General features: G+C 33.4%; 4 protein-coding genes across 4 annotated transcripts; all 4 read left to right on the forward strand.

Annotated features, from left to right (window-relative positions):
* Window positions 1-2,374: 2,374 nt before the first annotated feature.
* Window positions 2,375-9,009, forward strand: LOTGIDRAFT_158797 (hypothetical protein; the record flags this gene model as incomplete). Its single annotated transcript, XM_009052230.1, has 17 exons — window positions 2,375-2,429; window positions 2,747-3,048; window positions 3,459-3,610; window positions 3,788-4,016; window positions 4,406-4,511; window positions 4,892-4,988; window positions 5,378-5,473; window positions 5,745-5,795; window positions 5,908-5,992; window positions 6,141-6,200; window positions 6,331-6,507; window positions 6,632-6,776; window positions 6,932-7,040; window positions 7,342-7,414; window positions 7,705-7,848; window positions 7,970-8,112; window positions 8,775-9,009. 17 exons carry the CDS (start codon window positions 2,375-2,377, stop codon window positions 9,007-9,009), a joined length of 2,259 nt encoding a protein of 752 aa, XP_009050478.1.
* An 8,057-nt stretch (window positions 9,010-17,066) lies between these two features.
* On the forward strand, window positions 17,067-17,618 carry LOTGIDRAFT_158798 (hypothetical protein; the record flags this gene model as incomplete). Its single annotated transcript, XM_009052231.1, has 1 exon — window positions 17,067-17,618. One exon carries the CDS (start codon window positions 17,067-17,069, stop codon window positions 17,616-17,618), a length of 552 nt encoding a protein of 183 aa, XP_009050479.1.
* Window positions 17,619-20,951: 3,333 nt separating this feature from the next.
* Window positions 20,952-21,377, forward strand: LOTGIDRAFT_158799 (hypothetical protein; the record flags this gene model as incomplete). The annotated part of the gene is made up of 1 exon (XM_009052232.1): window positions 20,952-21,377. The coding sequence occupies one exon, from the start codon at window positions 20,952-20,954 to the stop codon at window positions 21,375-21,377; it is 426 nt and encodes a 141-aa protein (XP_009050480.1).
* Window positions 21,378-24,246: 2,869 nt separating this feature from the next.
* On the forward strand, window positions 24,247-24,438 carry LOTGIDRAFT_79556 (hypothetical protein; the record flags this gene model as incomplete). The annotated part of the gene is made up of 1 exon (XM_009052083.1): window positions 24,247-24,438. A coding segment is annotated over one exon (192 nt), but the record flags the coding sequence as incomplete, so codon positions are not given.
* Between the last annotated feature and the right edge of the window lie 1,310 nt (window positions 24,439-25,748).

The raw sequence follows: 25,748 nt of genomic DNA on the forward strand, positions 1-25,748 counted from the left end.
TAGGGTTATACAAATGGTGCATAACTACATTAGCTGGTAACACAGATTATACAATCGGTTCATGCTCTAGATTTTAACTAAACCATACAATACCACCAGATTCAGGTTGATTTTCGTATGGTTCTCGTCAGTTTGGATAAATTGCTTTTGTCTTATTATGTGTAGACTTATATATCACGTCATGGTTGAATGTATGTAACTCGGGTAATGGACGTTTTAGTATGGAGCAACATGATTCTATCATTGATATTGGTTGAACCGGTGCCTTTTATTGGGATTTTTATGGGTTTCAGCCTAGAAACAATAATCGTCAGCAGTAATGGTACCTTTTCCGCTCTAATATCCCTCTAGTTTGATTTCAGATGGATCCTTGCCTAATCAAATTATCACCCAACATATTAACTATTTAATGTTACTCTTACGTTATGAGATGAGCTGTAAAGTCAATAATATTTCTCTCTCAACTGGTTTTAACACAGAAAAAGAGCCAGGATGTCTTCGCCACTCTATAGATTATTCGTCTTTTAATCAATCAAATTGTCTTGGATGTCAAACTTTCCCGAATAAATCATTGCATCCACGTGGACAAACTAATATCAACAAGTCAATCACAATTGAGTTTAGAAATTTGTTAATAAATAATATTTTATGTTTTTCCTGTCAGATCAATTCATAACAAACCGTTCATTGACCATGATTCTAAGACATTACATTTGTTGGCTTCATAGAATACCTACAGATCTTAATGAAACCCAATCGGTGCTAAGGATAATGTCACAGCAGGCATAACAAATATATATTTTGTGTCCATCACAACTAATAAATATTCTTAAGCGTGATTTATTTTAGATGTTGTAATACTGGTGGTTTAATATTAAAACCTTCTAAACCTGCTACAGCTATTGATGATCAGATTATTCTATAAATAGTTTATGATATATTTTAGATGTTGTAATACTGATGGTTTAATATTAAAACCTTCTAAACCTGCTACAGCTATTGATGATCAGATTATTCTATAAATAGTTTATGACATATTTTAGATGTTGTAATACTGATGGTTTAATATTAAAACCTTCTAAACCTGCTACAGCTATTGATGATCAGATTATTCTATAAATAGTTTATGATATATTTTAGATGTTGTAATACTGATGGTTTAATATTAGAACCTTCTAAACTTGCTACTTAGCATTAGATAGTCCAAAGATAATATCTTAATATATCTTATATGGTGAAGTAAAATGAGCTTTAGTCCTTAAAACCTAGGCAAACGTATTTAGTATTTAATAATCTGCATAGTTCAGGGATGCCAAAGTTGTTAAACCTAAATATAAGTACTTTCATCGTTCTGACCATAATCCGTATGCTTTAATTGAATAGCCAACTCAAGATCATTGATCGTCAGTATTGAGATTTTTCCGTTAAAATACTTTCAGTCGATGGCATCCTGAACCCGGGGTTACAAATAGGAGGCAGACTGATTTGATTGGGGACATCTGTCGAAGTTGAGATACTTGGAGCTTTCTCCTAAGAAAACTAGAATAGATTCTGACACATTTTTTGGGGCAAAAACGTAGGCCTATAAAAATAATATCTTTAAAATTGTTAACTCTCAAACTTTTTTAATCGAGTATTAACTATGTCATATAATGCCATTTTGTCAATAAGTCTATGTCTTGTACAACACACTTACTGGCATAGGCCGAGATAATTTTTTAACTCGGTTTCCCAATGTCAGTGATACAGGTAAGAGTGGCTGGAACGTCCAGTCGGTCGGATGGGGCCCGTGTGCTTCACGCTGTGCACGTTAAAGATCCCTCGACAGATGGAAATCGAAAAAATGCCGCTGTAAATGTCCCTCATTGCACCCTGTATGGCGTTGCCCCTCTTCATTAGCCCATACGGTGCAGAAAAGTAGGACGTAAAACTCAATTCATTTCATTTCATTTTTGTATGACACAGTTTGGACATGCTACAAAACAAAAGTAGCTACTGACTTAGTCATTGCCCTTAATTTACAAACATGTTTTAGATGGTTTCTGGTTTAGTGTAGTCAAAATGCATAATGCTTGTATTTGTATTTATAATTATTGTATTATCAACTTTCATAAAATACAGTGACGTTCAGTTGTTTAAAACAAGCTTTTGTATTTGCAAGATGTATATCATCCTGATAGCAACGTTATTGCGACATTGCATTTATAAGAGGTTACCAAGAAAATATCATCAACCACACCCCTTTCCAGACGATAGTCTTTGTGTACGTACCTATTGATCAAAATGGCTGATAAGACAGATAAAAGATAAACATTACAATTATGATAAAACGCGTGATGAATTGATAACAAACCTGATGAATACAGGGGGCAAAATGAAGATTCATATTCTTGCAGTCCTTTTCTCGTTTTTTTCAGCAACCAATGCAGGTAAAAAGAAATTCTTTTTTAGAAAAAAACATATTTTAAAAGTTTATAAGGTGTTAAAACATACTTCTAACTATATATATCCAATACACAAATCACAAAGAGGCAAGTATTCAGTTACTAACACTTTCTCGAAAAAAAATCCGACCGTCTTAATAAATATTTAGACGACTTTGCTCCTTATGTTTTAATGACTGCTTGTTCAAAATCGAACTCTTTTGTTGCTTAAGTTTAATATCTTCCTGTTTGAATCTGAGACCAAAACATGAACAATGTTTGTAAACTTTGTAAACATATTCTGATTTCTATTTCACTTTCAGCTACATTACGATTCGTCTCTCAGACTCCTCTCAGTATAACTATCAACAAAGATGGTTCTTATACAGTGAACGTGAATGGTGAACCATGGCTTGAATCATCAGCAATCTACTTCTATGCTGAGGGCAGAAGAGTATCGATGGGAGATGGTTCATTGAAAATTGCCTCTACCTTTATGGATAATGGTTATGATAGTGTAGGCCAGTATGGTAAAACATGTTGGCGATTTGAAATTGAATCTAAATACATTGATACATGTTTTAAACAGTATATGGAACCAACACCTTTTATTATATTTGAGCAGGTTTATTCCTCTTTGTGTTATATTTTATTATTCTCCCATTTCTTAACAAAAAACGAGAGTTCAGTTACAACAACTGCAAAAGCCACATTCTTTTATAAGAGTCCATAGATAAGATATTAAACTGTTCTCGGTTGTCTACATTTTGAAACATCAAATACATTCTAATCCATTGTGCCACACTGATGATGATACTATGATATCTGATAGCTCACTAGGCTGAATTAATATGGTTACTTCTTACAACATCTGGCTTTGTCATTCACTTACATTTGGAATGTTTGATGATGGCTTTGAACAACTGATTTTGGAAATTGACTTATGGATTGCGTTTTCGATAGGTAAAAACTGATTTCTCTGAGTGATTTCCTCTTTGTGGCCTTGGAAACATAAACCGACATTGTTATTTTCAGCACTATTTAAACGATACCGAAAATACAGCATCCATTGACTATGATTATACTATAGCGGGCTTTCCTGCCTTTACTGCACCACCTACTGGTAAACTGGGTTATTTACATTATGCTGGTAGTATGACTGGTGACAGCGATAAATCGTTTGGAATGTAAGCTCTTTTAACTGCAAACTATCTGCTCCTTTTCCTCTCCATACTAAGAAGCACAACATCTCTTAAGGACATGTATATGAACTCAGATTGGCAATCCATCCATACGATGTAGCCGATCGACAAATTAACCAACAGCTAACATCCGACTATTAATATCCTATAATTATTCTATAGATGGCAGGAGAAAGCTAAAATGTTAACGGGGGTAGCTGGAGGTCCGTTGGTTTTATTTGATAAAGATGCAGATGATTGCCTGATTTTATCACCATTGAACCAATTTATGGCAGCATCCAGTTTATTTGACGGTCAGAACTATAGCACTGGTGTCCTAGGTGGAGTCAACTTTGTACCAAAAGATTTTGTTCTGCAGACCGTACTTTTCTATGGAAAGGGTATTAATCATGTATGTAGTTTATTGTACTGAATTATGTAACAAAAATTTATATTATGTATTAAATAACGGAACACAATCTAATTTTAGGTTTATAGTACACTTAGATGCAGAGATAGGAATATAATTGCCAAGTCTGTGTGTACAATAAAGCTATAAAGGACAAGTATACCATAAAATTGTTTTCCGTTATTTTATGTGATCTTTACCCTTAACTATCGCTTAAGTATTATTGTTATGGAGTGAAGCAATATTTACTACACCAGAAAACATTCATGAATGCCTAATATGGCTCTTGCTCGCCTTCAAAAGACGACTGTTTAAATATAATTTTCTTCGTCGTAATGAAATTCCTTTTGGATGCAACATGCTCTTTATATGAAATATTTTAATGTTTTCAGGCAATGTCTGATTGGGGCCTATTATTAACTCAGTATTATGGTAAAGATGATTCTTATAGAAAGAGTGATTTAACATTGAACTATATTGGATATTGGACTGATGGAGGTATGGTGTATATAATGATGTATTTCAAGTCACTATGACCTTTTTCTAATTGATGAAACTGACTGTTAGAGAGTGGGCTATTCTAGACATTGAAAAAGGAAAAATGGCACGTAATTAAGTTTAGTAAAATCAACGACGAGGCCTTAACATGTTTTCTATTGATTACATGTCATTCATTTCATTGTGTTAGAATAGAGTAAACCTTCCAGGAGACTATTATTATGATTCTCTCAATTTCTGTTGGATATATATGACAAGAGTTTCATCACCAGTATAGCTGCAGTACTAATTGTCCATTTTCTTAAATTTGAAACAATTTGAATGAATTCTGCTAAACAGTAATCCGGTATAGTCATGTTAATACCTAAACCTATTTTCAGGTGCTTATTACTATTACAATACAGAACCCAACAAAACGTATCAACAAACTATACTGGATGTTAGACAGAATGCTAAAGATATTGGGATGCCCTACAAGTATGTGCCAAAATGATGACTAATGTATCAGATAAAATCAGATGTATTATTCAGAAGTATGCAACGATATTGCACCAGGTTAATTCATGAACTAAATTATAGATGGAGCATATGAATAATATACTTGTTTCCTGAGATAACAACCTGGAAAAGCCTTAAGTCTAAGCTGGCTTAGTTGATTTTTAAGGAATTGTAGGAGAGCCCAGAGTCAAATGTCACGGTCAGCTGCAATTAAGCTCTGAATATCAGCTTGTAAAGTAAATGCATATGTAACTGTGCCCTTTTTTAGAGGCATAGTTCCTGGAATTAAACTTAAAAGATAGTCTTACAAGTATTATTTTGATAAACCAAAAATCCTTTGATAACATAGAATAATTTCCCTTATTCAGGTTCGTACAATATGATTCATTCTTCTATTATAAAGGACCCCACGGTGGAGTTAAAACCTGGGTCCCAATGCCAGATCTCTTTCCAGATGGATTTCAGTAAGTATAAGATGTCACGAAGGAATTATTAAGAAATTCTGTGAAAAAAAAACAATTACTAATTATATAACCCGATATAAAAACATTAACTGGTTATTCGTTTCTAACCGTTTCAACTTGTATATTGAAGAGCATTCACACACTATAGGAGTGTCGAAACATTATTACAAACATAAGCATCCTTACATAGCAATATAAAGATTATACATGATTAGATGAACATTATGACAAACAATTACTTTGTATGTTATTCCATTGTCTCTTTTTTTAGATATCTTTATAATCAGACCGGTTGGCCTGCTGGTGCTCATAATCGCTGGTGGTAAGAAATCATTTTAATCTTCAGTTATTTTCACAATCCTCTATCCAATTTATGTGACGTGTTGTAGGCTATTGCAAAACTGTTGACTTTATAATGCATCAATTATTTCAAGGTCACCAAAAACAACCTATGCCAGACAAAACGGGGGAAATTTTGATTTTATCGTCGAAGAGGCAAAAGCTGTTCCTACAGACCAGGTAAATATTTATGATTCCGTAGTGCTTTTGTGGTCCTTCTCCTCTTGATACCTGTTCCCAAAACAGATGTGCTTCAATAGAATTATCAAGTCTTCTCTGTTTGAAGAAGAGAAAACTTATCATCTGTCATCCGACTCTCTTTTTTCAGGCTTTTTGGGATTATTTATTTGATAGTTCAAAGAAATGGGGCTTAACACTATACGAGCAGGTATGTAAAACATTCACAAGAATATGTATTTATTTGCAAGTCTAAAACTGGACAGATAATTATAGTTCTTGTTGATGATATAGTTTATCCAGTACATTGTACTTCAATATATTTGTCCTATATTTTGTAGGATTGGTTGGATAATGAATTTGCTGGGGTAAAAGCTTTATTAACACAGATAGATCTGGGTCGAACATGGTTGATGCAGATGGGACGAGCTGCTCAAGAGAATGGTATTACAATTCAATATTGTATGTCTAATCCAAGACATATAATGCAAAGTGTTGAAATACCTGTTGTAACACAGGTGAGGTATTCATTATTCTTGTAATAACTTATAAAGGTCTCCCTTTACCAAATTCCTTTCTAAATAAAGTTCCGTCTGCAAAACTCAACCTGTATGTAAAGATTATTGTGACTTACTAACTTAGGCCCGAGCAAGTGGTGATTACAGAGCTGGTAAAGATAACTGGAAGATTGGAATCAGTTCTATAATGGTAGATGCTCTAGGTGTAGCACCGTTTAAAGATAATTTTTGGTCATCGCCTGATCAACCTGGTAATCCCGCATACCCTGGTAAGTAATAAACCCAAGTAAAGTCTAGTTATTAAATTCAGACTTTGATTTTCTAAGATAAAATTCTCATAATTTTAAAAAGTACAAATTGACATATAAATTTTGGTACGGTTGTACATATTGCCTTCACATATAATCATGTATGATTATTTCAGATCTCAAGGAAACACATGCAGATTTACAAGTAGCTGTATCAACATTAAGCACTGCACCGGTTGCACCTGGTGACATGTTGAACAAAACCAATGTGCCATTAGTTATGCAGTAAGAGTTTATGTAGTTGAAATTTGACTGTTTTCAACATAATACTTGACAGTATCCGCATTTAAGATCTAAAAGATTTAAGATTGTTAGCATGATAAAAACATCTGCTTAATCATTACCGGCTTCCTTTGACGTACAGTGTTAGTATTCATACAGCAAGTATAGTCAGTGTCAAAGCATCAGTACGCATCATTCTTATCGGAAAGACCTATGGTATGGTTATGTAAGAATTGTAACTGTTCTTGAAATTTTTGAAATTTTGAATACGGATTGTGTTAATTTGTGGACAATCTCTTAACAGATGCTGTAACGCAGATGGAATGCTTTTGCAACCATCAAAACCCGCAAAAGCAATAGACGCACAAATACTACAGGTATAGCCATCATCTGCCATGTTGGGACATTCTTATGATTAATTGTAATTACCTTTTATCAATTCAAATAGTGACATTTGGCTATTGATTTTTCATAAGATTAGTTTACACGTTTTAGAAATAAATTAAACGGTGAGACATTACCAGATAGATACGTGTTTTGAATAAAATAAACAAACTATCGAATTTTAGTAATTTATATATTTTAAAGGACCAATAATGACAGAAATGTCAATGGAACAAAAAAAAAAATTAATTGTGTAATGCGAGATTCTCTTGTAATATTCTAGTTGGCTTTTGGAGGCGATGTTGGTCCTCAAGGGGATATCTGGACAACATTTAGTAATATAGCCGGTTTCTATTTTGGTATCATCCTCGGTACAGATATGACAGCTGATTATAATCTGACACCATCTAAAGCAAGCTTTAAAGCAGTAAGTAATGTATTGATCATGAATTATGGATTTTAAACTCAATAAAGTTGATAGTATTTATTTTATGAAATGAATAATAACTACATAACTAACCAATATTTTTCATATATTTTTGTATTAGTTTTTACCAAGTGAGGTCTTTCCAAGATTTGCCAGTATACCAAAGTCACAGGAATTCTCTGCATCAAATCCATTGGTTATTACAACTAACTGTACTAAAACTAATATCTGTTTATACTACACCAGTCCTGTATTCTCTCCAGGGTCAGTTGATTAATTTCTTAATTCCCAGTAGCCATTTATTCAATTATCTATCTGTCTGTCATGGATATTGTATCAAGTAGAGTGGGAGTAGGTATCTGATTACTACTTACTAGACATATGTTGAAATATCTGTATACTAATCCTGAAGCATAGTTAAGACCAATGGTGAAAAGTTTCTGAAATTGGACTGTTTACTAATGAAATATATGGAAAAACTAAGCACTATTTTAGAGAAATTTAATAAATTTGTGTTCAAAGGGATATATGTTTTTAGCATCTTTTGTTATTTTGAAAATGGCGCATACTCTACCTTTTAGCATTGCTCTTTTGGGTATTAAACAATTAAACAGCTCTTTGTCTTTAAATCATCAATAGGATCTAACTAGTGTGTTGTAATTAGTACATAGTCTTGTAATCTTTTGAAAGGATATATCCAATTCGTGATGATCAGTTTTGTTGGAGGTAGAACAGACATATTGAAGTCTATCAAACGGCTCCAAGTATATCAGACCAATAAACATAGATGGATAATCCATTCTTCTGTGATAGATCCTGGGATAATGAAGCGGAAATATTTGTCAGTGGCAAGTCTCCGTGACGTCATTATCATCCGTTTCGCTGATAGATCATGTTCTAATGTAACTTGTATTGTTTAATTACAGTGGTACTAATGTCCTTATTTATGGTGAAGAGAATAAAATTGTACCAATGTCACCTAAAAGAGTAACTGATATCACATTAGACCGAGATTTAAAGCTCACATTAACAGGAGCAGCAAAGGAAAGTGTGAGATTTGGTTTCATTTTGCCTGACCAATATATCACCATAACTTGTCAGTTAGGGCAATCTGGTTCTGCTGTTTTAAGTTTTAATGAGCGATCTTGTAATGGATATTAAACATATTAAATATTTGTTATTTTGTGTTACTTACGGAATCCCCGCGTTGGTAAACGCCATGGTTGAAACCTTTCCAACATAATGAAACACAGAACGTTGGATGGTTTGGACAGTACCCAGTCAAGGCCAATATGATCTAACAGTTTGGTTGTTAACAATAAAGAGATTATCAAAAATCGCTTCACAAACTGTGTAAAGTTTCAGAAATTACAACCACTGTTTAAAAAATAAACTGATTAAAACTTGCTGAGCAAGACAACTATCCTTTTACATGTTCTTTGAAAGCTATGAGTAATATTAGGTGTAATAGAGAGACAAATACTGACTGAAGAAAACGTCGCTGTGTATACTATTCAGTTGTCTATTGACATGAGAGTAATTTGACAATTATTTCAAATACAAATTTCAAAGACATAACTTTAGTGCTTCTCAGCCGGGGTTAAGATTCACCCCGGAGGTGAATAAGACTTTTGGGTGGAAAAAAGTCTGAATTGGGGATGAATAAAAAAAAGGGGGTGAGAAAAGGGATGAATTAATATGAGACGTTAACAAATGTGGCTTCAATCTGAAGAAAAAAATATTAAAAATAGCTGACGATATCTATATTGATTTTATTAAAATTTTAATAAAAATTGATGTTCAATAGATGTGAATAAAAATTATTTACTTTTCAAGAGTATTGAAAGGGATCAGTGGCTTCTGGTAGTGGAGGGTGAACAGGGTTGAGAAGCATTGGTTTAAATAATGTTCCCCATTGTTTTACCACCTGCTGCATAATCGCTTGAGTTATTCTATTTGAACAAGTATGTAAAATTATATTTATAGAACATTCAAAATAAATAATCTGAAAATTAATAATAATTCATTATCTTATAGACTTAATCAACATTGTGATAATATAATATTAAAAAAACAAGAATTATATTAACAACGATTGATAAATAGAGAAAGAAGTCAGAGTTTTTCTTCTAGCTTCTGTACCTCTGTTACAAAGTTTTACTACTAGGTTGTGTCTCTCACTATATTTATATATAGCTGTAATCTTGTATTATCTGGTCAGGTTATCTCATATATTTTTCAAAAACCATGCATGGTTCGTCATTTTTTTCATTTTTGTATATAAATATACTGATTCTTCAGAAGAACTAAAACTGCACAAAAGTCGCATAGTTTCTTCAAATTATCCAAATCAAACTAAAACTATATATGTATTTTGTATATTAATTATGTGACGTAGTCCTGAGACTAAGGTACGATTGCTCACGGGTTGCTTACGGGATGCTCACGGGTTCCTTTAATTCGCCAATATATAATAATACTAAACATAATTTAGTTCAATATATGTTAATATTATGTACGGTTTTATAGTAACTGTTAAAAAATTGTTTTACATGCAAAAACCGTTTTAATTTACAAAGAATCATTTCTTTATCATCCTTTCTTATACAGACAGCACAACTGGATAAGTGAATTTTGTTATAACCGAATAATATATGTGTATTTGCCAGTGCGAAAGCAACTGGAAGTTATTCAGCCAGAACTGGAAAGAACCGAATTACCTTTGCAGTGCGAAAGGGGTATAAATAATTCATTGCCAAATCCCAAGAATGTCTAAAAGCAATAAAAAATCTTCTATCATGTAACTCGGACTATAATAAATCTCTTAATCCGTAATTAACGGTAAATACCAACATTGGTCAACATTAGATAACAAAGATGGCGTACATAGTGACATCACACATAGAGAAAGAAGGCAAAAGGAAAGACCTTATATTGAATGTTGCCATTTATTATCAAAGTTTTCTTTGTGACTAAATGACTCACAACAACTTGAATTTATTGTGACAGACAGAAATCCGTTTAGTCTCCAATGTTTATTTTTGATGAAAAATGTGCCGGAGAAGACGTCTGTGTCACGGTTAGTCAGTGTTCAATTTAAAATTTACATACAGGATATTTATGAATGGGGAAATACGACTTCATTATGTAGCGAGATTACTATAATATAATCATATTGGATTGAAATACATATTGAACGCCGGCATTATTGTGAAATTTTAAACCTATTATGAGACTATTATGTGGGCTGGTACAATGTTTTTTCGTTTATATGGGTCAAATAGGATGGGTCACAATTTGTAACACGATACTCAATAACGGACATAATATAGTTTCGGAATGTATTTCCTATATGAGTATCTATTATAACTATAGCGAGCTGTGTGGATGAAAACTAGTATAGAGTGGTGATAACATTGAGGTAATGTAGTTTATAACAGATTAAATCATGATTATTTTTACATGTGACTCGTGTATAGATATGAATGTATATGAAATATTCAAGATCAATTTTCATATAATATATTGTATAGACTTTTCAATGAAAACAAAATGTGTAGGCTTGGATGAGAAATTAGCTAGTAATTTAGTATTGCCTCATGGTCTAATAAGCAATTTGAATTACTATTAGGTATTACTTTGGTATTCTTTCTGGAAATCCGACTGGATAAAATTGGCTAAAAGAACTTGTTACCAGACTATTAATGATAATTCCTTCCAGACTGGAGGGCAAATTACACCTGGAAAGTAAGTCTGTGTTAACGATTTAAGAATAAGACTAATGATAATATACCGGTTTTATACATCTGTTACAAATTAACCCATCGTGTATGATAAACCGACCTAGTATTTAAGTTTTGTTTGAATTAACCCTACGTAATATGATATAATGTAACTTGTATTTGAGTTTTATTGTGAAGTAATCCTATACTTATGAACAATATAACGACAATGGAATTTAGTTTTGTCTGTTTTGATTTGAGAAAAATGGATTTCAGATTTGCAGTGAGTTAACCCCTCGTAATGTACGTCAGATGTAACATAATTATTGTGTTTAATTCCGTCTATCTTAATGTGGATTTAATAATAGGGTAATTATTTCTTAGCCTTACTTACACATAATTCTAAAATAGGTACTTATTGATTTAAGCTTGTTTAACAGCGGGCGTTTCCAATACTGGGGTCATATCCTATATACCCCACATAGGCTGGTTATACTGAAATATAAAAAGAAATCTAAAATCATTAATTTATTTATATTTTTTGGTTCATCTTAAGCTCTAAGAATTTAGATATTTGATGCGTAAACCAGCAAGGCTTACATAACTATAGGTTGTTACTTCACTAAGTTGATGTATTTGATAGAAGCGTAGTGTAAGAAAGATCTAACAAAACGGTTTAAAGAAAATATTTTTTCCTTTCTAAACAGTAAAAGTCAGGTGGTGCATGAACAAATTTGATTAGGGAATAGAAACGACAAACAAAAGTCCAATTCAAACGAACCTTCGATATTCTTCTTTGGTCGCTGACCTCAATTTGGTGAGTAACGTAATCATTGACATTTCATGTAGAAACTGCAGTGTTATATTCTACAGATCTATAGAATTGCGTCTACATAATTTTAGTATAGGCCTAATTAAAATACGATATTTGGGTCGAAATAACATTAACGAGGCTCTATCTAATATAAATTCCATCTCAAATGTAGGTTCTGAGATGTGAAAAGAATTACTTCGATTCAGACGCTTTCATTTTTAATACCACTATTGGGAGTCCTTAATGAATGTTGTCGTTAGAGCTGTCAATGAAATCGGCATTATTTGTTCAGAAGCTACGACGACTAGAACATTTTGATACTTACTTTTACTCTGATATTAAGTATTTGTATTAGGTTATAATTCGATGTCAAGTGTACTGACTCTAGAACACTTTTGTAGGGTGTTGACACAGTGTTTGCTACAATATTATTCCTTTATTAACATATTAGGTATATTATTGTTTATTAATATATAATCTTTCGTCATATCGTAACCTTGAGTTATATGATTTATGTTTCTCCTTAACATTATTATAACATTATTGTAACATGCTTTAACAAATTCTTTCCGAGAAAAACTGCACTAATCAATACTTGTATATACATATGTTGACATCATCAATAGCTTTATGGTTATAACCAATTTATTTTGTACATGAATTGAGTGATTTCCTATTATCTATCCAGTTATTAAACGTTTAATTCTGGTATTGACTGTTAAGACGTCATTAATGCTAAACCGCGAGTTACGACAACAGCTACGTCAAATGCGGGGGCGACAAACTGTCTAAATAGTTAACAGAGGCTAGAATAGAGTAAGATGTTCCGGATTAATTTTACTACTGATGCTGATCCATCCATTGGCGTAAGATTCTTGACGTTTGTTGCCAGTAAGCTAATATTCACCAGACTTTATATTGATTGAGAAACACTAGCTATTTCCTTCTGTTCACCGGGGATTGTGAAGTTGTTTCAAATAGCTGTGAGATTATATTCACTTTAGATTATCCATGTTTCACTTAACATAGGTACAGAATGCCGGTGTTTCACCGTTTGAAGGTTATTTAGACATTTATAGCTATGACATGACAGATAAAATTGTCAGCAGCAAACAAATATGAGAATAATGGTATGAACTTTCTAATCTCCGTCACATTTCTCTAACATGTATTTAGTTTTTCATGTATTAGTTTCATAAGAAGTAAGATTCTGAGCCTTTTCTGCACGTGAAGAGATACGGCCATTTAGCCACTTGTATTTGGAAGTGGGAAGCGACTTTCAAATTGAATACCGCTTATCCACTAACTTATGTTATAATATGTATGTTCAAAGAAGACAAATTCAGAATAAAAAAACATTGCATGCTATTCGTGCAGGGAATTCCGACGCAATGAGAAACATTTCCGTTTCACATGAGAACCGTAAGTGTGTTCTTTTCCGTTTCACCTGAGAACCGAAAGTGCGTTGGTGAAAGGTACATTTATTCGTTAATGGATATTTAATGACCACCCTGCCACCTCGGTTTACCTCCATTGAATACCACTGGCATTCAATACAACTATTCATATTTAACAGCAAAACAAACTATAGACAAACACAACTATTAAAAATCAAGTAAATGCTGTCATGCACGTATACCATTTGCACTTTGTTGTTATACTATCATACGGTACGGGAGATAACAATATATTATCTCACCTGTTATATTCAATACCTTCATATTCTTAATTTTATTCCTTGTACAACAGTTATAACCTTAAGTGTACAGTCATTGGTGACTGTCTGGGATTTTCCTTTATCAGTTAATTTCAACGCCTTTTTGTGACAAAAATCATACCATTACATATTGTCGTCTATATTGTGGAGATAAAGTTGACACACACCGACTTGAAGGAAGTGAAAAGCAATCCGTGGCTCACTTCTGTTATAATTAGAAAGTTGACCCTATATGTGATTATTTATTTATGGATTTGTCGTGTTTATCATTTCATTTGACAACTTACTGCACCTATTTCTTGTGGTTGAATACCTTAGACGTCTTGTAATCTGTTTTAGGCTTAATTGGAATACTATACCATATTGTTTGGTATAAAGCTAGTTATCAATAGGCCTAGAGCATGGTGGAATCTTACTATAGAATTAGTCTGTGATGTTAGACATGCTCTGTTGTCTGATCTTCATTTGGAATACTGTGTCTTGTGATCTTCATAGTGATTTGTGATGTCTTAAGGTTTGTTTTTTCTCTTGATGTGTATCTTGATGTGCTTTACAGGTAGGTATTTCCCCAAAACCAACAGAAATATCAACAATGGCATAATTTCATGTTAGTTATAGGATATTTATTCCTTATCTTTTGTTGTTAATGTGACCGATTATTATCGGTAGTTTTGTTACGTGAAAGGTCCATGCTATCCGAAAGTCCGCACTTTTTTCAGTTTGGTCTGTTGCGATTTGATAACAAGCCATTAAAAACACAGAGGTCTGCCTGCAATATATTGTCTGGGTTTGCCATATAAAATGTTAAATGTTCCTAAATTGTTTTTCGATACATTCGAATATATTCTCCATTAAATTGCATTGATTTTTTCTTATACTTGTTGTTAGAAATAGTTGTACATTATAATAGATTGTTGTGTATAAATCTAATTCATCTATTTCCTTGTAGGCATGTTTTAATTTAATCATCACCAGGCAATCATAGTTCAAATCATACAGGATATTATATACTATCTATGTATTACTGCAGTGTTTTAACAGAAGTTGCAAGTTGTTTTGTGTTCTATGTCAGTGCTTGTATGTCATGTCATTTCACTCTGTCATGAATAAGGTTTAACATGTTATCAGTGCACTATTAGTGTTATTTTCGAATTTATTTTAAGTGTATCTATCAATCTTTGTCAAGCTAAATTGTCAAACTGATCATTAAAATCAAATTACAAAGTGATTAATGTAGGGTTCTATTATCGTGCTATAAAACATAATACACATTATTACAACCATAGCAGAGCCTACATGCTTTATGTTATGTTTTAATAACCGTGCCGTTAATATGATTCAGTATCTGAATGGGTTGGTCCCCACAACTCGTGTACTCCCAGAGTTTAAAACATGTAAATAGTGCATAAAAGAATGAAATCTGTAGAGAATACTTATTCATATTCAAAATGAATAATAAATCGGTCATAGGCAAGCATAGTGGAGATGAGTGGTATATCAACACTCAGATTCTATACCTTTACCTCCAAACACGATCAATAATTAATGGGTAAAAAGAAAAGAATTTGGACTGCAAACGAAGGTCAATCATTATAGCTCGACATATTTAGCAAGCTCAAGTACGGAAGCCCAAATAGATATTGTGCTTTTTGTTTCTGAATCTGCACTAGTGCGAGAAATGCTATTATTATCATCATCTTCTGACAATTGATTATGACAGCTAATGCTAGTCGCCAGGGGGAGAGTTGAAGAGAAATTGACCAATTTGGTGTCAGACAGCTAACCTGCCAATGCCGGAAGTTCCTAATTAGTATATAGACTGGTTAGAGATTCTCCAGCCTAAATCTGTCAAACTCGTATCAGACGTAAGTCAACAAATGCCCTAATACCAAACCTCTAATCTCTGCTCTTCTATCTATGACGAAGTGCAATTCATGACATAATATAATGACATATATTCGGTTTTGATTCTGTGATTTAGAATAATACCTTTTAGAATGAACTTATAATTCAACAGAATATTTCTACTCAATCCGATAAATCATAAAACTACTTTTAAGTGTTGTAGTTTTATGGATAATTACTTAAGAGAGATTCTGTTGTATAGTTATGACACCATGTTAAGTCGATGGTATTTTTTGCCAACGTTTGAGAATTAATTTATGTATTTGCTCGTTCTAAGAAGATGTAGTATTCTTTTAAGAATAACAATGGAATTGGAAATTAATTATCTTGCTACCTGGACGACATCATTCAACTATTATCAATTTGGTCTGGTACGGATTGACCACGAACCCCGATCTCTTATCATAGGTTTAAGTGATAAAAATGTATTTTTCGGTGAATAAAGTAGGTTAAGTTTAAGTGTTACTATGATTCGTACGATAAATATATTTAAATATATATCTTACATCCAACTGTAAGAATGTTGTTTACCTTTCAGTTTCTTCCTAGAACTTCATTGTAATTTAATCAAATGTGTTGTAGGGTATGTATGGTGATTTTATAACGCCTCAGGAAGAAACATTACTTCTTCCGTATTGATCAGAAGCCATTGGTATTTGATATTGGATAACCATATCGAATTGAAAGTAACTTTAAATTCTATGTGGAATAAGTTCTTGCACCTGAAGCAACTTCACGTAATTTCACGTAACAGCATTCTGTGGTTTCTGTACAGTCAGCAAATACTATATATTGACTTTTCACGTGAATGTGACAGTTAATTTGACTAGGTATTGTTAAACGTCTCGTCATTGTTGACCTCCATTTTGACACCGTCTCGTCGGTAACATTAAAACATGTTGTTTTCAAACGTCAGAAAGGTAATAGGTCAAAACGTTGTCGTTGATTACGTTGATAAATGTTGCCCATGACGTTATTTAATTAGCCTACTTAACTTCGTTTCACCGTATCACCCAGTTTTATTGTATACTTTCAGTGAGACGGCTTCTACATCAAAAATATGGCGACTGGTCTTGGAAAAGAGTTTCCGTTTAATTTACAAAATGGAAACGTTCACCACAAAAAGCAACGAGGACGTCAACAACAGAGACGTCGTCATCTGAATCGTGTTATGGACGTGGAGGAAATATTGGCGTTACTTGAAGAACTTAAACAAGAACAAGAACAAGAAAAATTCGAACAATCACAACGAATTCGACGCGAACGTGAACAAGAAGAAAAAAGGCAATTATCGAAAGCAAGTGGTATCACGGAATCTATAGATATATTATGTGAAACTTGTGAAAGACTTGCTGGATATTCCGATTTGGATCCAGAAGCTCAAAGAAAACAGAGATATGCTCAACAAAAACGAAGACAAAAATTACAAAAACGAATATTAGATCTTGAATTATTAGTTCAGTTCCTAAAAGAATTGAAATTAAAACAATCAAATTCAGATTCTGATGAAGAAGGCGGTGAAGAGACAGAAGCTCGGTCTAATTTATTTCTTTTCTTGTTTTTCGGTATATTTGTTTGTTTCGTATTTTGTGATTTGTATAAATCATGGTGACCTTAGTTTACTTTTCCAGTTTTTTTGTATTCTTAATTAGAAACAAACCATTTGTCGGAATATTTGAAAGCAAGGGCTATCCAAATCAGCGAAAAATTCGACGGAGCGTAGACATTTGAAATTGATTGAAATACTCGACTTCATTTCCATACTCCCTCATGGAAATCGCCTTTGTCCAACCGCTCTTCCACATTTTAGGCACAAAATAGACTGCAAGTTTTATCTGGTCTTTAGATAATTGCATGAACTGTTTTTGAGTTGTTGTTGCCCTTGACGTTGGACATTTTATTTGTTGACATGATATAAACTAACGATTTTATCCGATCTTGATAAAACGAGTATATTTTTTAATTCACACCTAGAATCTTGTCTACAACCGCAATGTAACAACCTTAAATTCCTTAACCTACACCCAGAACCCTGTCTACAGTATAACGACTTAACCTACTCTTGTCTACAGTATAACGACTTAACCTACCCCCAGAACCTTGTCTACTGTATAACGACTTAACCTACTCTTGTTTACACAGTATAACGTCTAAATCTACACCCAAACTCTTTGTCTTAACCTACAGTGAGACTTGTTTACATGAAAGCTCGGGGTCATAAAGTACAAATAGTTAGCCAAGGTCAATGACCCTCGATCCTACAAAGGTCTACTAAGCCCTGTGCCTTTTTTTGAACTACAAGCTGAAACAACTGAGCTTTTAACACAAACTGGCCAAAGAGATACGGAAATTGTGTGCAAAGGTCCTTTTTTGAACAAATGTTATTTAAACGACTTGTGTGCCTTTTCAAAATATATAAAAATACATAATTTAACCCGGATGTGCCACGCCTACCTCAACTATTTTGTCATAGTTAAATTTATATTTAATTGGCCTAGTTGTGTTCCAAATTTCAAGATTCTACATCATATAGGTCTTTATATATACATTCACCAAGCTCAAAGAGGGGAGAATATTGTAAAAAAACAAAAAAATGTTTTTTGAAAGGTTGTGGAACCGGAAGTAGACGTCAGAAACCCTATATTGTTAAACGGAAGGTCAACAAAGGTCAAGGTCACGAGATATTAGCCATCAAATTTTCAAAGTGCATACGGCTACAAAACTGGAAGTGGACGTCGGACATCCAATATGGAATAGAAATAGATAACTAAGGTCAATGACCTTTGATCCTACAAAAGTTAAGGTCAACAAAGGTCAATGTCAAAAATTGAAAATATGAAAATTCTAAAACCCGTTCCTTTTTTTGAACTATAAAGCTGCAAAAACTGAGCTTTTAACATAAATCGGACAAATGGACGACGTAATTGTGTGCAAAGTTCCTATTAGGACAAATGTATCCTATACGCCTGCCCCAAAATGTAATAAGTTAGTAATTTAACCCGGATGTGCTACGCCCACCCCAACTTCTTTTTTGTTTATAGGTTTATTCATATTTAAAATGTCTAGATGTGTTCCAAATTTCAACAATCATACGGGTCAAAAGATATACATACAAGCATCTCAAAGAAACGAGAATATTCTTAAAAAGAAACGTTCAAATTTTGCATTAAAAACTATTGTTATATATCAGCGAGAAGAGCATGAGAAGCACATTCAGAATCCACAAAAATTAAACCTTTAAGTTAATTAGGTCACGGGGTAGAGCAGTTCAAAGTTGCGAATTTGGCTGTTTTTGGACAGTCCGGAAGTAGAAGCCGAAATATGAAAATATCAATGACCTTAAAATGGTCAAGGTCATCAAAGGTCTAGGTCAAGAGATATGGCTTCTATAGTTTTTTGCGCAATCGACCGAAATTTACATATACATCAAACATACGCACATTCAATTTTACCCTGAGGCCCCATTTTGAGTTTTACAAAAGTTGGTTTATCAATATAGCGGCCAAAATATTTCTTCGGGTCCGGATGTTTTTCTTCGTTTTTTGTAATAAAGTTGTCTACCGATCGATATTAGTATCGTTGCTCTATATGAATTACACCGGAAGTAAAAGTCAATTTCCCGTTTGAACCGGAAGTCAAGTCAAAAGTTTGACTTACCATATTCTTTACTTTAGTGATCTGATTAAGTTGAACTGTGCTATTTCCGGTTTTGCAAAAATGTTCCAATTTATATTCATGCAGCACGTTGCCACTACAGAAGGTCTGGGAAAGTTGATTGATTGCTGCAACTACTGCAGTCTAAGCTCAGGAAGGTGTGTAAATTTAGAGAAAAAAAAGAAAAAGAATTGACATTTCGATAACAAACTGGTACTTTGCGGAAACAAAAAGGGATGTCTAAAATTAACCGACTACTTTCATGGAATGTTCTAGTTAGTCCATAATAGCTATAATCATAGAGTTATAAATAGCTGGGAATACCCTTTCTATATCATTTGTCATCTATTGAAAGTGTTGGTAGTCCTAATTTATTAAACTATCTACCCAATTAGATAACCCTCCGAATACAGGATCAAAGTTTAGGAGTAAACAATATTTCTCTCCAGAAATATCATAAAGAACAGAAAAGGTAAGAATACGTTATACTTTACTCATTACTTAACGAAATCAGCCACGTAAATACTTCCTCAGTATACATAGGTAGATAGATAGATATTTATTGTATTGTTCGCCCTATTTTGGGACACAATAGAAGCTACAATTTCCAATGGAATTTGATGACACTTCGTGTTAGCATTGGGATTGATAAGACCTCGATCAAGTTCGAATTTGACAATTCTTCGATGAGTTAATTGCCGTTGTGGTAAAGGCTGAATTTGACTATTGTCAGTTTTTTTTTTGTCCGTCCGTCCGTCTACATTTCTTGTATGCACGATAAGTGCTACAGTTTTTACCGATCTTAATGGAACTTGGTGTGCATGTATATATTGATGAGATCTCAGTCAAGTGTGAAATTGGTAACAATAGGATGAACGGTTTTGCCCTGACTTAGTAAAAACGCGTCAAATTTTGACTTGTATGCACGATAAAGACTACAGTTTTTATTCGATCTTGATGAAAATTGGTGTACATGTATAAATTGATGAGATCTCGGTCCAGTTTGTAAATGGCAATAATCGAATAAATTGCCCTTGACGCGTCAAATTTAACTTGTAATGAAATGAATGAAACTTGGTATGCATGTATATATTGATGTTCGAAATTGGTATTAATCCGATGAACGGTTACAGAGCTATTGCCATTGTGTATACGTCAATGAGACCTTGTTCATGTTTGAATTTGCTATCATTTCTGACAGCTGGTAGTGGGCGTATGTTACCTTGCCTGGTAAGCTATCTTCTTCAGTTTGCAGAGTGGAATAACATCCAGTAATTTCAAGTAGTTACAAATGGCAAAGGCACTAGATGATAATGAACTCGTATTTCAACTTCAACTTGAAGAAAATAAGAAGGTTTCAAACCAGACAAGAAAAGCCGGTGTGCCTTCTGATCTCTTCCAAGTGTGTCTACCAACTGGAAAGTCGTCACATGTTCCAAGATTTTGTGATACAAAGAGAAATGGTGGCGGAAGAAATAATTTTTATACAAGATTGAACAGTAACGATTACAGCAAACCCAGCTTAGATAGACTTATAGCCGAACAAGTGCAATTAGAAACGGATAAAGATATTGCTAAAGAACTTGATAAAGATATCAACAATCTAGAAGAGCAGGACCGGATACTAGCCGAACGTATGCAATTAGAATCGGATTTGGAAAGCGCAAAAGAATTGGACAAGCACAATTCGGTAATTACAAATTTTACTTATTTCTGATGCAATACACAGGATATCATGCCACAAATGGATAAGCTTGTTTGAGTAGAGTGTCTGTAATGGACGTATAATAGGCACAATTTGGCATCAGAGAACATTTAAGTCCCGAAATGTTCCGCCTGCGGCACACTATTCAACCATTTTATGGTTCATTTTGCGACCCATCTCCACCCACAGAAGCATTGTCACCAAGGGGCACACATAGCGAATGTTATCGTTCGCATATTTTCGCTGGAAATTTAAATTTAGGTCATATAGGCCTTTAGGCCTAACCGTTTATTATTTCAGTCTGTGAAATATCATTTATCTCATACGACACTTGATCCAGTGGACCAGTGTTAATAAAATACATGGGAATTCCACATTCCCATGGTAAATTCGAAAATGCAGTCGCAGACAAAATCTCAACTCACAAGTAAAATTTAAAAAGAAAATAACATGGAGCGCTTACTTTCATTCACGTTGAAACTCGCCACAATGGATAGATAAACATTTGCTGTCAAAATACATACGATAGATGTTGAAAAATGATCCGAACATCTGGGAACTTGTCGGCTGCAGTCAGAAAAATTAGGCCCTGTTTATTTGGGGGATAATGATGGCATGTTTAAACGGCACAAGTTACATCTTTCTGAATATATTTGGGTTTAGTGCAGGGATTAGGGGGAAATAAATATGTTTAACAAACCCACTACTTCGGAGGTGCGAAAGAAATCCCCACGAAATAGGGTCAAGTTTTTCTGACCTACTTACTGTCTAAATAGCTAAATAATATAGAGGCTGAAAAAAAGACTTTTTCGGAATACGTAACCTTAAGTTACACATACCCTACAATTTCTTTATCCCTTTTTAGAGTAAAAATTAACCCCTGGCCCCGAGGCCACAGAAATTTCTTAAGTACAATTTATTTCCTCCAATCAAGACATTTATTCAAATTATTCATCTTGAATAAAATCCGAGGCCACAAAAATTTACTGAGAACATTTCTTTACTCAGCCTAAGATTATTCTCAAGAGGTTTTTTACTCAATCTCAGAATTTTCTCAAGCTGAGTAAAATCTGAGACCACAAACATTCTTAAGTCATATGACTTACTTCCTTGAGATAGGTAAGGAGAGACTTAAGTATATTATGCAGAATAACAATAGCCGCCTTCTTTTCTAATTTCCCTGCCTTGAACACAGAAAGGCAATAAATAGATATTTTAGGCATTTGAAAATCATTATTGACATTAGGACATTGACACAACCACAAGAAAATAAAGAATAAGACACTCTACTTGTACAATTTCTTGTTGGTTTTATAGTGCTCAGTATTTTTAAGCTAATAGGCTAAATGTAATAGGAACCTTTATTCTTTGCCCTGGCTCACTACACTTTCTATTCACAAATGACACAAATTTTTCATTTTGGATTCGTGTTGCCTTTATCAGGTTTGATTCGATCTAATAGTATTGGACTAGGCAAATCTTTAAAATAAAAAAAATGACTTAAATATTATTTTAAGAATTTGTGTGGAGGGAACAGCCACTTACTGTTTTGTCGGAGCCTTGTGACAAGATGTGACAAGATTGCCTATAAATCAAAAGATAAAGGCCTACTTTACTTTTCTGACATTTTCAACAGGCCTCCATTTTCTTTCAAGGGAAGTGCTCAATTTTCATACATGATGTTTTCAGACCGCAATATATTTATATAGACGCAAAACCTTAAGTTGAGCGGTGAAGTCGATAACATTGGAAAGAGAACATCGCTTGAAGCCTATTTATAAGAGCCTTGAATTGACAATATCCTAAAATCCACACTACTGTATTTTTCAAGAACTAGATGTAAAGGATTAATAATATCTTTTAACACTTTTCGTAATTGTATAATTTTTTGCTGTAAATTTGATACATAATCAAGGCATTGGGTTTTTCAGAGACAAAATGGATTATTTAATCTAGGAAATATTGAGAACATAAGACATGACTTACCACAAGGTTGGTCCAACTCCCCGCCCTTTGGAATGCAAAGGGAAGCAGAACGTCCTAATTCCCACCAAATTCAACACACACCATATCAAGTACACTCCGAACAATTTCATAGGAATTTTATAGGACTATTAAATGGAACCAGTTATCGAGGTATTTTTGTTTTGTTTTTTTGTTTGTTTTTGTTTTTGATTGTTTGTTTGTTATAACTCTCTCTGTATTGAAATTCAACTCTCCATAGAATTTAAGCTTTCAAAACGAATTTAGTGGTTTACAGTTTAGTGTGTAGACTGAAGTCTGTGAACGTTTCGATCCCCAGATAGTTACATGGAGATTAAGACACTTTTGACATAATTTCGTTCAATGTGCATTGCATGGCTTTGTTCGTTTTTCATAAGCCCAATCAGATGGAGATTGATGTAACAAGGAATGAATATAGGGGCGAGTGGAATATATGCCTAGATAATGTAAGTTTATATTATAGGGAGACCAACCTCAGTGCAGATTTCTAACACTCTCGTGGCTACAGTAAGTAATTTTCGTGGTCATTTTAACCATTCTGCAAATTCTCTTACAAATTTGTTACACGCATATTATAAAGTGAATATTTTTGTTATTTCGAATTAAATGGTGGCTATCCTTTTCAGGGACGTCCGGACTATCATCTTCCAATTTTACAGCACCATATTTAATGGGCAAAGTATAAATCATATACGTATGTATATCGCATTACGTAGAAAATATCGTAATCATTGTTCTTCGCACGAATCACCTGATGACTCAAAATACTTGCAATGAAATTTATTTTATTGGACCTTGGGTACATTTTATCTTCTTCATGGACATTATTTTACAGGAGTTACTGGAGTTGGGCGAAGTGAAAATTAGAGGATTACAACAATCGGAAATTGAAACTTTACCGAAGGAAACGATTAAAGATTTAAAGCAAATAGAGGAGACACAATGTGTTATATGCTTCGAAAACTTTCAACTAGAAGATGGTTTTAGGAAATTGTCTTGTTCTCATGTATACCATGTTAATTGCATCGACAAATGGTTGAAGGTATGGGCAAACACTTACATTATATATCAGCCAGACACTCCTCAGTGAAGAGAACTTGAGAAACTGACTCTGTGCTGTATTTTCCACTTTCTATTTCCAGTTAACACCCAAACCAAGAACTGGAAGTTTTTCTGGAAATAGGGCCTACTGTATTAAGCATCATAATATAACAATTATTGTGATCAATTCCCTCCCTTGACTATTGAAGTTTGAAATGAAATGTATTTTGCATCAGTTACGTCCCTTGAACTTTTTAAATTCGCTATTTCTTTTGTTGGTGCGTTCCTATGTTGCGTATGTTGAGCAGACGGGTGTGGCGCAAGAGTAGTACCTGTACACTACTATACCCCATTTTAACATATCCCGACTTACCAATTTTTTTTGTGCAAAATTGACCATGCTGTCACACATACATTCATCAATTCACACCCCAAAATGACCTATATACCCTACATTTTTATCATCAAATTAACTCATTTAAAAAAAGGGTGACTCTAATACTAAAACACGAAGGGGATAGATATAGAACAGATTATACAGGAGTTGTATTTATCTCAGCACAAACTTCTCTAATCCAAGGCTATCGGTTCTATCGCAAAAGCAGGAGTTAGTATAAGCGACGCAGTAAAAAAATCTTATGACTTATGAGATGGGCAAATGAGTTAAATATATCACCGTTTTATTATTGTATGAGAGATAAAATAAATGCTCTCAAATATAAGAAAGGTAAATTATATGCAATAACAAATATACATACTTCAGATCAAAACGGAGTTCACCACTCTGCTTTATACAAAGACGCTTCAAATAACTTATATTTTTTTGATTTTCTTGGATTAGAACCCACTGAAAAGATATTGAAATTAACTAATAAACCAATCAAATGTTCTACCTTTCAAATTCAATCACCGTGACAAATGTTTTGTGGACAACTTTCACTTTGGGTTTTATATCAGTTAAGTTAGGAAAAAAACAGTTTGAAGAAATTATAATAAATTTAGTTTAATAAAAATGGCGAAAAAATTTGGATTAGGTTCTTTACCTTTAGATACTAAAAAACCTAACACTACAGCATGGATAAATAAAGCAAAACCCTATTTGTGGATCAAATTGGAAACACTCTTCAAGGTGATTTAGATATGAACAATTTCAAAATAACTGATTTAAAATCTCCAGAAAATGATAATGACGCTGTTCACAAGAAATATTTACTGGATCAAATAAATTCAACTGAAGTAAATAAAAACTATTTAGAAGTAATGTGAAAAGATTCTTCAAACGTCAACTAAATAAAAAAAAATTTGATTAATGATACTAAACTACAGACAGAGGTAGCA

Source organism: Lottia gigantea (assembly GCF_000327385.1).
Source record: "Lottia gigantea unplaced genomic scaffold LOTGIsca_18, whole genome shotgun sequence".
Taxonomy (NCBI): domain Eukaryota; kingdom Metazoa; phylum Mollusca; class Gastropoda; family Lottiidae; genus Lottia; species Lottia gigantea.